The sequence below is a fragment of the Raphanus sativus genome, chromosome 2 (assembly GCF_000801105.2).
Source record: "Raphanus sativus cultivar WK10039 chromosome 2, ASM80110v3, whole genome shotgun sequence".
In the NCBI taxonomy this organism is placed as follows: Eukaryota; Viridiplantae; Streptophyta; class Magnoliopsida; order Brassicales; family Brassicaceae; genus Raphanus; species Raphanus sativus.
In genome coordinates, this window is record NC_079512.1 from 30,867,332 (window position 1) to 30,882,353 (window position 15,022).

Genomic DNA, 15,022 nt, shown 5'->3' on the forward strand with positions numbered 1-15,022 from the left:
AGTTAAAATACATGTACATTACTATTAATTATATATCTTTCACCAATAATATTTGAGATAAATAAAATTATTATAAAAGAAATACAGTTTATAATTAATTTTCAGTTGAAATTAAATATAATCTACTATATTAATTTAGGGTCCTAAAATTTATCTACCATTTAGAAGTTGTAATTTAAATTTGGACCTTCTCTAGAATAGTAGGTGTTTGGCTATTTAAATCTGTTTGGTTCCTTGAATATATCAACATGACTAACAACTTAATTTAAACCAACATAAATACATATTATAAATGATTTAACTAATGGGTTTTGGAAATTATTAAATTTTGTTGCTTTACAAATAAAGGGCCATACGATTATGTAAACCAATTTTACATTAGGCCTTATAAATATTGGGTTTTAACCAACTAACATTGTATTTGAAACTTAAAAATAAAATACTTTATAATATATCTACAAACAATATTATAATAAAAATACATTATTTTTTGTGGAATTAAAATTTATTTTGATTTTTTCGTTTTTCTCAGTAACAATTAAAAGCATTGTCTAAATATTTTACCTATAAATTTTGAATCTCACACATATTAACGTTTATATATAGTATAAACTCTTTGAACTAATACTCTATATAAATTAATATACACTAATGTTTTTATAAATATTATAATTTTATAGTCTCAACATTGAATTTTTGGTTCAATATATTATATCGATAAATTAATAACCTCTATAAATTAAAACAATTTATAGTTTTAGTGTAGTCCCAATATTATTAATTTATAGAGGTTTCACTGTACAAGTTTTAGTTTAAAAAATGTGAATATTTTATAACCAAAAACAATATTATTCAAAAACTATATATATAAAAATTTATTGTCTTTCTTTCAATAATTTCCGCCCTTGAAAAGGGCGGGTCAGTATCTAGTTTGCATTAAAACTGTAATGTGATATTTTTGTGTAACAAAGAAAAAATGCTTAAGTGACATTTATTATGAAAAAGATAGAATAATATATCATATTATGATGCTTAAATTCAACTACATGTAGGTATGATGAATTTGAATAAGTTTCATGATGCAGTTTTCTGTGATATCCGAATGAAAACGATATACAATCTACATGCATCATATCTTCTTTTTTTTTTGTCAACATACATGCATCATATCTATAACCAAATAGTGGTAGTCTAAAAGTAAAAACAAAAATTGAAGGATGATGTCAATCGTGTATTCTAAATTCAATTTTTGTTAGAAATAAAATTTAGGTTATTTTGTCAATTTTTTAATTGAAAGTGTTTTACTATCCATTTTAGTTTGAGGGGATTTATTACTAAAAGTCCAATATTGTGTAAAGTTTCTTATTTTTATTTTTTATTTGAAGTTGAATTGTTAATTATGTTTCATAATAATAACAAGTTACATATGTAAGAGTTACATACAAGTTGCAAAAAAAAAAACAAATATTTTCATTATTGATATTCATATATTTTTATTTTAGTACAACTTATATATCAAAAACATTACTAGTTAATTTTTGAAAATATAGTAAATCATATTTTTTAGTGAATTCATTACATAAGTTTATAATTTTTACCATGCAACTTTTACTGTGAATTATATCAAAATACAATTTTTATTATAACTGTGATACCACATATCACCGATCAAAGTCTATATCTTATCTGTAATAAAACAAATTCTTTGCAACGCTGTCTTTAACAACAGTCTTGCTTGAAACACTCCATTTTAATTTATTTTCTAAGAAAAGTTTTCTTTTTTGTTTTCTTCCGAAACTGTATTTTCTGCACATTAAACTTCAGAATGTAAAAGAAAAATCAGTAACCACAGGATCATGGAAGTTCCACCTATAGTTTATAAAAGTATATTTTGTAACTTTAGTTTTAAAATACTGATCCTCAACTATATAGCATATTAATATATTATATCAATAAGAAAATATTGATTAAAGAATTAACTACAGCATATATAGTGGATTCAAATTATTAGTAAATAAGATCCAACTTTATAATAGTTTTTCATTTCTTACTTTATTTTATTGTCACCTCAACTGAATCTCCTTTTTTAGATAATTCTAACATGAAAAGAAAACAGAATTTATTTTGTATTCTAAAAGAAAGGATTCATTCGAGATAAAACTGGATTTTATCACTCAGGCCCATATGTTTAGTAAGCCCATTACGTCTTTTTTTGTCACAGAGTAAGCCCATTACGTCTAGGTTCCAAGAAAATATCGAAAGAGACTCATCTTAGGCACATATAGAACAAAACTTAGCTTCACCCCCTAAGGTGAATCTCTACATTCACCCACCAATAGGAATTAGTTAATTAAGATTTGATATCTCTTAAAAAAGGAAACCAAGTAATAAGAATTTAATGAAATAAAATTATGTTTTTAGATAAATAAAAAAATAGTAGCAATTATAAAAAAATATTTTTAATATTGATAAATCCGTCAGAAAATACTAAACCATAAACCCTAAACCCTAAATTCTAAATACTAAACCCTAAACCCTTGGGGAAAGCCTGAACCCTTGGGCAAATCCTATATCCTAAATCGTTAATCTTAAACCCTAAACCCTTAATCATAAACAATAATATTAAACCCTAAATTCTAAACACGAAACCCTAAACCCTAAACTCTTTGACAAATATTAAATCATAAACCCTTAATCCTAAACCATAAACCATTTTGGAATTTAGGATTTAGGGTTTAGTATTAGGGGTTATAATTTAGGGTTTAGGGATTAGGATTTAGTTTATGATTTAAGGTTGGTTTAAATTTAAGGGTTTAGGGTATAGGATTTGCCCAAGGGTTCAGGCTTTTCCCTAAGGTTTAGGGTTTAGTATTTAGAATTTAAGGTTTAGGGTTTAGAATTTAGGGTTTAGGGTTTAGTATTTTCTGACGGATTTATCAATTTTAAAAAAACTTTTTTTTTGATAATTGCTACTATTTTTTATTTATCTAAAAACATAATTTTATTTCATTAAATTCTTATTAATTGGTTTCCTTTTTTAAGAGATATCAAATCTCAATTAACTAATTCCTATTGGTGGGTGAATGTAGAGGTTCACTTTAGGGGGTGAAGCTAAGTTTTATTCGCACATATATATTCATTTACATTTGGTGCTATTCTAGAAGACATTGTCATACAACAAAAACTTGCAAAGTTGCTTCTGGAGAAGAAAAATCAAGAGGTCTCCAAGTAACAAGGTGTCGCAGAAGATTCAGCTTCATCAAGCTCAATATCTGTACAAGTAGAAAGAATCCATTCTACACATTAGCATCCATGCTTCCCTGCAAAATCCATTCCTCGGGTAACCCATTATCCTGGCCTTCCCATGAAACCAAGTTCGTCTCAGTGATGAATCAAAGCACTTCCCACAAAGGCACTTGACATTCTTCTCTGCAATGGAATGGATCGATCTATCAATAAGAAGAGCTTCTGACTAGATCAAGCTTTCAAAGTAAACGGGTTTGGTTCTACACCATCTTGAATCATCTCTTTCAGGAAATCCAGTGCTTCTGATTAACGTCCTAAGCTCGAGCATCCAGAGACCATAGCGGTCTATGAAACAACATCTGTAGATGGTAAATTCTGAAGAACATTGAAAGCGTCACGAGATTCTCCGCATTTTACAATAAAGTTCATTGCCCAAAAATAAAACTCCAAACAGATCCACACGCTCTAAGGATGCTTTACTACTCTCAGACTGTTAGCTATCAAATGGCACCTCTTCACGAGCGTGTTTCTATTGGTCATTAAGGAAGAACCCGTGATTCAACATTCCGATAAACATAATTATACCTTTCATCGCATCCCATGCCCTTTTATCGAACAAGCAGATATACCAGCTGCTCAAGATACCACATCTTTCTCCTCCTTTCATCCTCACTCCAGCTTTCATCATCCTCAAACTCTGATCTCCTCCTACTACAAGAATTAAACAAACAAACATCCTCTCGTTTCGTGAAACGGATCCCATGATGCTTCCTTCACGTAGTCTTTCCAACAGCGAGAAAGCCCTCATCTTCAAAAACCGTATTTCAAGTACCCATCAATCAATCATCGCCCAGTCCAAGTAATAGTGTTTCTCTCAGGCATACCGTCGAACACTTTACGTGCATCAAACCGAATCACCGAGTCTCACACACGAGCTTATCAAAATTATCCCCGAAATAGATTAACTTGATCGTTTAACGACATCGCGTGAATCCTTTTAATGAGTCGCATCCCGTTTGAAGACTGTAGCCATAGCCACTCCATGAGCAGAGAAGCCGAACTCGAAAAATCGTAATGATTCAACACTAGATCGGCGCAAACCCACATCGAAAGATGATCTCTTTTCTGGAAAAGAGTCGAAACCCAGAATACTCTTCCCTTCCTCTGTTCATCTCGCTTTGGTGATTGGCGATTAAGTCGGTGACTTTGGTCGCCGGAATCTCTGAAATACGGAGACGCGGTCGAATTGACGTTAACGAGAAAATAATCATAGAGAAAATCTTTTCAATTTTAAAAAAAATTCTGAAAGAGAAAAATTTAAGTTTTTTTTAATTAATCTGATCATGGTAATAATGACGACAACAAGTAAAACAGTATCTCGGTCGGTTTCAATTTCGAAAACGAGCAGACAAATATACAATATACAACACACACACGCCTGAAACACGAAAGGTAAATAAAATAAAAATTATTTAGCTAACCAATCATAATGAAGCATGTGTCTCACCACATACCACTTTCCTCTCTTCCTTCAAACCCTTCCACGATCTCACAAAACGTGTCTTTCTCTCTAACTCTTTTAACTTCAATCTACTGTCATCAATTTTCTCAGATACAGTTTTTCATGCAATTTCATATCTTTTTGCTTTATTTATTATAATCACTTCCGTTTCTGATTCTTGTGAAGTTATAGAGTGAATTGAAAAATGATTTTATAAAAGCTTCAAGGCTTCAATCTTCTTATAGAAACCCAAAAGATTTTTCTTTTTCCTGAGAAGAGAAGTTGAAACGAGCTCAAGTTGGGGATATTCGTTTCTTCTTCTGTTTCTACTTTCTGAGGATCTCTTCATCTGCCTTGTCCAAAAGGTTTTTTATTTATTCCGTTATTAAAAAAAATAAAAGAAACCCTTTTTTGAGAAGATTAAAAAGCTACAATCTTTATTAGAGAAACTCCCCCCCCCCCCCCCCCCCCAGAAAAAGGGACAAAGGAACACAAAGAAGTCATCCCTATTCATGAAACAGGTGAAGAAAAAAGCTTCTCTCTCTTTTTTTTTCCGTCTTCATATTATCTCTAATTATTGTGTGTTATGGTTGGTTAATCGTTGTCAATGAAGAAGAAGAAGATGAATTAAAAATAAATAAAATCAGGTGTGGTTGCGTCTCATTTCTTCTCTCGCATAATTTAAGGAATTATTAGCTATATAGCTTCTTCTTCTTATGGGTTTATTATATGTATATACATTGGAAATATATATAAAAGGAACAATATATTTTAAAAAAAATCTCTGTATTATATCTTACCGTTTCTGGAATGAATCAGTTTCATATAATCCTAGTTCATGTAACCTGATTTAGTGTTTCGATATACATGTTTTAAAAGCCTCTTTCTCTCTCTCTCTCTCTCTCTCTCTCTCTCTTTCTCTCTATGCTCTGTTCTTTGTTTTTTTTATCTGAGAGGGGTCTTATAATCATCAATTCTCTCTGTAATGCAATACTTTTGTGCTGGTAATTTGCTAAAATTGCAGGGTTCGATGAATAGATCATGTCTCTGTAGTATCTTAATCACTACTTCTCTCATCTGTGGTGTTTACTTCATTGGCAATGCTTACATCCATCAACAATTTAAAGAGGTATAAACATTCTCTCTCTCTCTTTGTATACTATGTTACTAATCACTATGAGTGCATGCTGCCATCTGAATAAAAATGAAACCGTTGGAAATTTTCTGGTTTGACTCGATAAAGAGTATTATGATTTTGATTTCTAAGATTTTTTTTTTTTTTTTTACAAAAAATTGCAGAAATTGCTAAGATGGGATTTTACTGATAAGATGCATAATGTTACTGAAAAGATGCATAATGTCACTCATAAGATGCAGAAGGCAACAACAACATCTGGTACATGCGAGGTTTGTTTTCGAAACAAGAAACTCGCTTTTTTTTTTAAGTTTGAGTTTATCATAAGTTTATGATTAATATCTTTCATTAGAATCTCAATAAGCCGATGGGAACTGAATCATTGCCGCAAGGGATTATCGCCAAAACATCAAACCTGGAAACTCAACATCTTTGGAACTACGATGACAATGAAAAGGTTGTTAAAAATGTAGACAGTGATGGTAGTTTTTATAATATTTTTGTAACAATTTTCACAGTTTTTATTATTATTTTTTGTAGCTTTTAATCTTATGTTCCTTTCCTATCTCTGTTTATTTTCAGGGGAAACAGAACCGTGCAATGAGTTTGTTAGCCATGGCTGTTGGAATCAAGCAGAAGGAGCTAGTCAACAAAGTCATCCAAAAGGTTTTGTCTTTTGTGTTCTTCTTTTTTTTATATCACTGTGTTGTCAATAAAATGATAACAATATATTGGTGTGAACTTTCAGTTTCCTCCTCGAGATTTCGTGGTCATGCTTTTTCATTACGATGGTGTTGTCGATGATTGGAAGCAGTATCCATGGAATGAGCATGCTATTCATGTTTCCGTGATGAACCAAACAAAATGGTCAGTTTCTTCCAATCTTCGTTTTGATTTTATTTTTCTTAATACTATTTCTCTAACAATTTCATGATGTTAATGTCTGTCACCAGGTGGTTCGCTAAGCGATTTTTGCATCCTGATATAATTACAGAGTATGAGTATATATTTCTCTGGGACGAAGATCTTGGTGTTTCTCATTTCAATCCCAAACGATACCTATCTATCGTCAAAGAAGAAGGTCTTCACATATCGCAACCTGCTCTTGACACAACAAACTCAGAGGTTCATCATCCTATCACCGCTCGTCGCAAGAACTTGAAATTTCATAGGAGGATGTATAAAAACAAAGGAAGTGGAAGATGTGATGACCATAGTACCAACCCTCCCTGCATTGGGTACAAATGCTCTTCACAAATGTTCTGGTGAATCTTCTTTCCTCTCGTTATGTAACTTGGATTAAATATTATGCAGGTGGGTAGAAATGATGGCACCTGTTTTCTCTAGAGAAGCATGGAGATGTTCTTGGTATATGATACAGGTAAAACATTTTTGGTTCTGTTTATTTTTGGTATGTATTATTAATAAGGTTTTAAATGCGTTCGTTTCGATGCATGCAGAATGATTTGATCCATGCTTGGGGGTTGGATATGCAGCTTGGTTACTGTGCTCAAGTTAGTTTTCTACTTTCTTAATTAACCGGCTTTTTAATAACACTTTTTACATCCCCTCGGTTCTTGTTTTAACACATATTCTTGGTCGTGGTGGGATAGGGTGATAGGAAGAAAAATGTAGGTGTAGTTGATGCAGAGTACATAGTTCATTATGGTCTTCCCACGCTCGGTGTGGTTGACACCAATTCAAGCTCTTCTCAGAATGAGACGAACCCGAAATCATCGCCGGTATATGCTTTTTTCAAATATTTGCACATGTTTTGTTTTGTTTGTTTGTTTTTGTAATGAATCTTCTCTCTTTTAGAGGAAGATTTCACAGGAATCATCATCAGAGTCTCATGAAGTGGATAATAGACCAGAAGTGAGGATGAAATCGTTTGTAGAGATGAAGAGATTCAAAGAACGTTGGAAGAAAGCTGTGGATGATGATATCTGTTGGGTTGATCCGTATTGAAACCCAAGTGGTTTAAGTAAACCGAACTATACCGGGTCACGTGTACAATATTGTTTTTTTGAATTATTGTCGTTAATGTTTGTTATTGTTTTGGGAGTATATAGACTGTTTTACAGAGGAGGGGGGGGGGGGGGGGGGTGAAATAGTGTACTTTTCTGTTGTAGACCACATAGTAGATTTTTGTTATTGAGAAAACGAAAAAAATCAAATAAACTTTAATTCCACAAAAAATAATGTATTTTTTATTATAATATTGTTTGTGGATATATTATATAGTCTTTTATTTTTAAGTTTCAAATACAATGTTAGTTGGTTAAAACCCAATATTTTATTTATAAGGCTTAATGTAAATTGGTTTAAATAATCGTATGACCCTTTATTTACAAAGAAACACCATTTTAATAATTTTCCAAAACCCATTAGTTAAACCATTTATAATGTGTATTTATGTTGGTTTAAATTAAGTTGTTAGTCATGTTGATATATTCAAAGAACCAAACAGATTTAAGTAGCTAAACACGTAATATTCTAGAGAAGATCCAAATTTAAATGACAACTTCTAAATGGTAGATAAATTTTAGGACCCTAAATTAATATAGCAGATGTGATCTACTAGTGAAAGCTTTTATAGGTCTAGCAGCAACATTTAAATTAACATTGCCTTAAATGTGGCTGGTGGTTCGCCTTTTCTGTGATTTTTCATTATCTTTGTTAATCGGTTTGGGGTTCCAGTGTGATCACACTCCACTTGCCGTCAGAAGCAGTGATTTTGGTGAGTGTGATTCGATTCATCTCTACTTTTCAAATAGAGTTTCCCAATCTCACGTTCTTACTTGCCTAGTAGACATGTGTTTCATACTTCTGTTTGGGTTTCCTTTTTACTTTGAAGATCAGTTGCTTGTGTTTCGGCTTGCTTAGTACTTTGAAGATTAGTTACTTGGATTCTTTTAGTCTTGAAATTCGTAATTAGGTGTTTTTGTTTATGTGTTTTTTCCTCCGGAACATAGCTTATCTTCAGTTGTAAGTTTTTCCTCTTTTAATTGCACAACAAGATTAAAAAAACTTGTTGACCTTTTTCCTTCATGTTTCTACTGAAAAGGAGTATTCGAGCGGTCCTCGTGAAGAATTAGTTATGAATTGTCAAATTAATGGGGACAGATTTAGTTGGAAACTCAAATAGTCTATGACATTATTGTTGATGGTATTAAAAAGTTGGGTCCAGAATTTCTGATTTTCATCATTAATGGTTCTTTGTAAGGTGTAAATTTATACAACAAGAAAATTTGTTACAAGTGACGTGCAGTGTTTTTAGATATATCATATACTCCCTCCATTTCTTAAAGAGTGTCGTTGTGACATTTTTCACACAAATTAAGAAAGTTGTTGAAATATATATAAGTTGTAATTAATTATACCTCTTTGACCAATAGTATTTTAGATAAATCAAATTATTTATAAAATTAATATAGTTTGCAATTAATTTTCAACTGAAAATTAGTATAATTTACATTGAAATTGTAAAGTGACATTGTTTGTGTAACAAGAAAATGGGTTTAGAGGGAGTAGGTGATATCAATTCGAACTTTAATCTTAACAATTTCCGGCAGGATAGATCGATGTTCTGATTTTGATGATATAAAGTCAATATATACATGTGTCATGCAGTAGGAGAAAACCATATAGGTTTTGTGTTGCTAAACCCTGTAATATTGTAACTTCATTATCTTTCAAATCTTGAATATTAATCTAATAATATATATGATGAGAAATAAGTCAAAGTCGCACTGCGCCACTGTTTGTAAAACTCATATACAAATTCATTAATTAATAAAAGTCTTCGTAGGTAGGGTTCATGATGAACCACATATTTGGACACCACACTGTTGAATACTAAGAATCCCAAATGGGACCGAAAGCAGGAACACCAGAAGCCTTACATGCATTAACAACGTCACGACTTCCTTCAGGATTGCTGGTAACAATCACAACCTGAGCTTCAAACTTCTTGAATGCTTTCACGCTCATTTCTGACACATTAGGTCGTCCTAGAATCGCAGTATCATGAACTATGACCCTGTCTTGATGAGGATAATCTTTAATCCTGTTCATAATCTCCGATCCAAAATTATCACCCAACCCTTTAGCCACCCATATTAAGTATACCTCGGCCTTACTCTGCTGCATGAGAAACGATAAAAATACACAAATCCCGGAACCGGTGGCCACAAGTAATACCTGCCAAAAACATATACGTAAAATATATTGTTGTTCAAACAATATTTCAGTTAAAAAAAGGAAAATTAGCTTAATAATAACAATTTTTTTTTTGTTATGTAGTATGTTTTATGCTGTTGTAAAATATCCAACAAATAAACTGTTGAAATATGTAACAAGTTAAAATTCTGAGTTTTATTATAGAAATGTATTTACCTTGTCATACAAGTTAACAAGATAGGGTAAGCCAGCAAAGTGAATCGTTCGGACCCATAAGTGTGTCGGAGGTTTTGAGACCAATGACTTGGTGAAGTCTCCGACAGCACCAGCTAACATCATGTGCGATGTCTTACCATCAGAGATAATCCCAAAAGCGTGCCATTCCGACAACGGCGATGGACTGATCCGTCCCAAGATCCCTGACTTCACGCCTCCTCTGAACTTGATCAGTGACGCATGGCCTGATAGAGATGACACATCAACCGCAACACGTCTTACACTCAACCAAGGGAGAAGAACCGCGACTGTGATCGCTAGCGTAAACCAAAACTCTTGCGTTTTGATCAGCTTCGTGCCGACATTATCAGTGTAAGATCTTGATGTTGGATCGTAAGAGATCGTTAGAACTACAAACGCCCAAACAAGGCCTAAAGCGGCCCAGGCGGAGAATCTGTGGACGCGTTCAAAGACGTTATGGTGTAAATGACGAACGAGTGGAAACGCGGCTAAGGAAGTGAGGCAGAGGAGAGACAGAATCGCAGACGCAACCGCTGTGATCGCTGTCGAAGCCTTGTCCCTGTCTTTAAGAGTGATAACCAATGCGTAAACGAGCCAAGCGATTGAGGAAACGCCGCATCCGCTATGGATACCTCCTAGGCTTTGTAAGAGCGACGTGGCCGCGGTTTTAATGCGGAGAGGGACAAAGGAGTGTCCGAGGATCTTTACGGTTAGGTAGAAAACGAGTCTCAAGTAGACTTCGCTTCTGCAGAGAGTTAGGAGGAGAATGTTGGCGAGTGAAAACAGAGCTGCTCTGTTTCTAGCGTAATTGAAACGTCCCGTGGCGGCAAGAACGAGAGCTATAACGTTTAGAAACAATGAAGTAACGAAGAGACGTTTGTAAACGGTGAATAATCCCTGATCAAGAAGTATGATTGATAGTCTTGAAGCGCGTTGCTGCGGTTTCTCGCTGTGTTGTTCGTATCCTTCCTTGGTTCCACCTTCTTCTATGTAGCAGATAACGTCTTTTTCTTCCTCTTCTTCGGTGTCAAGGTCCAAGTCGCAGAAGTGACTGCTTGTTCGGCTCAGGGAGTGTAGAATGGATGAAGGGGAAACTTTTGAGGCGTTTCTTATGAGTTGAAACCTGCTGCTCGTTTTCTCGCGTTCAGCGTTTGCGTTGCGATTTTGATCAGTTGTGTTGATAGCAAAAGGGTTTGCGTGAGGGTTTATCTCAGACGCGACTCCTCGACAGCTATAAAATCTAACGATCGGAGCGTTTTCCATACTTCTTTTTTATTTTCCTTTATCTTCTGTTGGTGTCGATTAGAAGCAAAAGAAAAAGGTCTCAAGACACAATGCTAACGTATTGAGCTGTGATTATCTTGTTTTATGGCTTTGTGAAGAGCATTCCTCGTCATACAGAATACAAATTTGTTATCACTATTTTACGAAATATTATTAATTATGTAACGCGTATGTATAGATATAATTCTATGGGGTTGAACAAAAAAAAAGATAGAAGTCTATGGAATAGTGACATCCTCCTATGAATAGTGACTACCAACTGACCAGTTACAGAAACAAAAAAAAAGTAATACTGACTACCAACTTGATTTTAAAATTATATTGAGCTTTAATTGATAATCGTCTGTTAGAGCTTGTTTTAGGAAAAAAAACAACTATGCAACGCGTACTGTGTCACAGACTCCTATTTTTTTCAGACTGTCAGATTCCTTTTAAACCCATGCTATAATATGTCACAGACTCCTATTTTTCTTCAGAAAAATGAAATTCATACGCGTTGCATATGAACCCATAAGGAAACTGACAGTTTGATCTTAGTTGTTTTGGATTTTCATTTTTCTGAAGAAAAAGTACCTTCTAATAAATGACACTTAATATCATCTGCTTAGATGATTAACCCCAGAGGCCTGCCTTCATAATGCATCTCTTTCTTATTATTTGAGAAGCATTTTTAAAAATAAGCCTTATCTCTATATGTGATTAACAACTTTGTCATTTCTTAGGTGTCAACACCACAATGCACTTCATTTATTCAATAGCCCTTTCTTGCTTAGAATAATTACATGTCATACCATGTCACATAAACCTACAAAGTTATTATAGTATATGTTTCATTTTCTATGCATGTTTCTCTTACAACAATAGGATTAACTTAAATATTAATCCGTTCATTGTTAATTTATTATCACATAGTTCCTGCAAATAAAGTTTGCAATAAAATGATATGTTCGTCCATCGTAGGCTTTTGTTGTCTTGTATAATGAAAATACAATTTATATACTTATAAAATGGACAATTTAAATATTTATTAAATGATTTATCCCCTTGATATTTCGACCAAGCATAATGTTATCCATGCAATATTATTAACTAACTTTATGGTCAACATTTTTACAATAAGATGAAATGCATTAAAATCCGAATGAAATAAGGCATGAAAATAAAGTTTGCAATCAAAATGATATATTTCATCGTAATATGTTGTTTTATATGATGCAAGATTAGTTTAAAAATTTATAAAACAGTCTATCCTCTTGATATTTCGACCAAGCATAATATTATCCATGCAATAATATTAACTAACATTATGGTTAACATTTTTATAATAAGATAAAATACATTAAACTTCCAACGAAATAAAGAAAAAGAGATAAATTATCGGCACCAATTCATAATTTTTGTTTTCATCTTTATGACTTTACAATTGTGTAGTTAATTTCTTTTGATTATGGTAATCCTTTTTTTGTGATTGATCATCTAATTTTTAAAATATTTGGAAAAAGATATTGAAGTATTCTCTTTACCGTTCATTAAAGTGTAAAAGTGTTTTTCTTATGTTGTGGAGATTTCGTTCATACAATTGGAAAATGTTTATTATAGGGTAACACACCAATTTTTGACTTCATAATCAGTTTAAGACACTTAATAAGGCTTATATAAATGTTATTCAAACCGCAAAACATTGTTTTCGGTTAAAAAAACCCTACTTCATCGGAATTTCCTCGGAATATTTTGAGGAAATTCCGGGGACAACTTATTTTCCCTCAAAATTTTCTCAGAATTTCCTCAGAATATTCCGAGGAACACAAAACCTATAATCAAAACTTGTTTTTCCTCACAATTTCCTCGGAATTTTCTGAGGCTTTTCCAAAGAACACAAACCCTATAATTAAGTCTTTAAATCATATTCCGAAGAATATGTTTTCCTCGGCATTTCATTAGAAAACACCGACGGATAGTGGGTTCCTCGAATTTCCTCGAAATATTCCGAGGAAATTCCGAGGAAACATAAAATTTGTGTTTCCTCAGAATTTTCTCGGAATTTTTTTGGAATATTCCGAGGAACTCATTTTCCGTCGGAACGTCCGTCAGAATTACGCTGTTTTCTTGTAGCCGACCCAGGCCTAATAATGGACTTCGCTTTAAAAATTAAAATGACAAACCCAATTGTAAAAACAAGCGTCCCTTCTCGCCAGTGGTCTAGAGTTTTCGTGGGAAACGCCAAAAACATAGTTAAGCTTATATCTAGAATGGCATCACATGCAGCAAAGAGATCATCTCGACGAAATACATACTTAATGGTTGAACTTAAATGGATGTACCAAGAAAGAAAAAATAAAACGCCCAGTGGATGCCATACATGCTGCGCCGTTTTTTCTACCATGGAAGATAGACCCACCAAGCCTATTGCCACCCACCAAATACATAAACAACGTAGGAGCAAGATGGTATTGGGGTACACTATCGTCCCGTCTGGATAGCGGTCATTATAAACTCTCTGAAACAATAGAATGCAAGGGTAAGAGCGAAATATGGACCGGCTACAGCCAACAAAATGATCACCGTATATATTGTTTCCTAAAATACAAAATAATTTTAATCAGCCATAAATTTTGATTCTCATCGCTATAAATTAGTAAATAGATTCTCAATCACAATTAAATGTATCCCATTTTGAATGGTAATTTTATTAAAACATCAAATCAGTCAAAAATACAATCACATTTTGCATAAATTATATTTCTGATACATCGTTTGTTTAAAGCTACAATATTTCTGATACATCGTTTATTTCTCATGCTAAAAAAATATTTATTTTAAACAAACTTACTAATAAAAAATATTTGTTTTCTCAACCTACTGAACCATATAATATTTTATGTGAATAACCATATCATTTTTGATACATCGTATACAAAAATATCTGTATTTTATTAGGTACATAATAATCATATAACTTCAGTTGTTATATGAAATTGATGCTTTGATTAGTTTTTTTTTAAAATTCATAATAGGACCGAAGAAAAAAAAAGTATTATGTTGTATTATAGTGTTTCGTATAAATTGAGATTAGATATCTATCTACTAAACGTAAAATGTATTTCAAATATATATAAAAAAGAATGTATTAAAACAATGTAATCATTCACATAACTTCTGTGTATCCATATCGAAATGCATAATTAATGAGATTAGTACATTGCCGAATGTATTGTATTGTTTCCTAAATTACAGAATAGTTTCAGTCAGCCGTAAATTTTGATTCTCATCACCATAAATTAGTAAATAGATTCTCAATCATAATTAAATACACTCCATTTCGAATGGTGATTTGATCAAAACATCAAATCAGTCAAAGATACAATCACATTTTGCGTAAATTATATTTCTCATACATTGTTTATTTAAAACTATAGTTTCTGATACATCGTTTGTTT

The 15,022-nt window shown here is 32.6% G+C and overlaps 3 protein-coding genes across 6 annotated transcripts; 1 reads left to right on the forward strand and 2 right to left on the reverse strand.

The window, feature by feature from the left end:
* Positions 1 to 3,173: 3,173 nt before the first annotated feature.
* Positions 3,174 to 4,598, reverse strand: LOC130508010 (pentatricopeptide repeat-containing protein At4g18520, chloroplastic). Its single transcript, XM_057003066.1, is given in 6 exon segments — positions 3,174 to 3,838; positions 3,841 to 3,911; positions 3,914 to 4,010; positions 4,012 to 4,152; positions 4,154 to 4,198; positions 4,201 to 4,598. Coding segments are annotated over 6 exon segments (570 nt in total). The 5' UTR covers positions 4,354 to 4,598; the 3' UTR covers positions 3,174 to 3,775.
* Positions 4,599 to 4,841: 243 nt separating this feature from the next.
* On the forward strand, positions 4,842 to 8,121 carry LOC108842369 (uncharacterized). Of its 4 annotated transcripts, XM_057003065.1 has the most exons (12): positions 5,250 to 5,268; positions 5,361 to 5,394; positions 5,772 to 5,876; positions 6,047 to 6,154; positions 6,235 to 6,339; positions 6,465 to 6,548; positions 6,631 to 6,749; positions 6,836 to 7,120; positions 7,197 to 7,263; positions 7,343 to 7,396; positions 7,496 to 7,624; positions 7,701 to 8,121. In XM_057003065.1, exons 3-12 carry the CDS (start codon positions 5,778 to 5,780, stop codon positions 7,848 to 7,850), a joined length of 1,200 nt encoding a protein of 399 aa, XP_056859045.1. In that variant the 5' UTR covers positions 5,250 to 5,268; positions 5,361 to 5,394; positions 5,772 to 5,777; the 3' UTR covers positions 7,851 to 8,121. The 4 variants fall into 4 exon arrangements, with proteins under 4 accessions (XP_018470761.2, XP_056859045.1, XP_056859044.1 ...); XM_018615259.2 differs by lacking the exon at positions 5,361 to 5,394 and having other exon boundaries at positions 4,842 to 5,268; XM_057003064.1 differs by lacking the exons at positions 5,250 to 5,268; positions 5,361 to 5,394 and having other exon boundaries at positions 5,412 to 5,876; positions 6,474 to 6,548.
* A 1,619-nt stretch (positions 8,122 to 9,740) lies between these two features.
* LOC108841480 (adenylate-forming reductase 03009) lies at positions 9,741 to 11,621 on the reverse strand. The gene is made up of 2 exons (XM_057004318.1): positions 10,281 to 11,621; positions 9,741 to 10,085 (listed from the first exon to the last, which is right to left on the reverse strand). Exons 1-2 carry the CDS (start codon positions 11,562 to 11,564, stop codon positions 9,741 to 9,743), a joined length of 1,629 nt encoding a protein of 542 aa, XP_056860298.1. The 5' UTR covers positions 11,565 to 11,621.
* Positions 11,622 to 15,022: the final 3,401 nt, after the last annotated feature.

Bases quoted from the DNA above. Each gene is read 5' to 3' on its own strand.
- LOC108842369 (XM_018615258.2), top strand. From the start codon at position 5,733: ATGCAATACTTTTGTGCTGGTAATTTGCTAAAATTGCAGGGTTCGATG. The intron at 7,264-7,342 runs GTAAAACATTTT...CGATGCATGCAG, and splicing joins GTTCTTGGTATATGATACAG to AATGATTTGATCCATGCTTG. The intron at 7,625-7,700 runs GTATATGCTTTT...TCTCTCTTTTAG, and splicing joins CGAACCCGAAATCATCGCCG to AGGAAGATTTCACAGGAATC.
- LOC108841480 (XM_057004318.1), bottom strand. From the start codon at position 11,564: ATGGAAAACGCTCCGATCGTTAGATTTTATAGCTGTCGAGGAGTCGCG. The intron at 10,086-10,280 runs GTAAATACATTT...TGTTTTTGGCAG, and splicing joins TTGTTAACTTGTATGACAAG to GTATTACTTGTGGCCACCGG.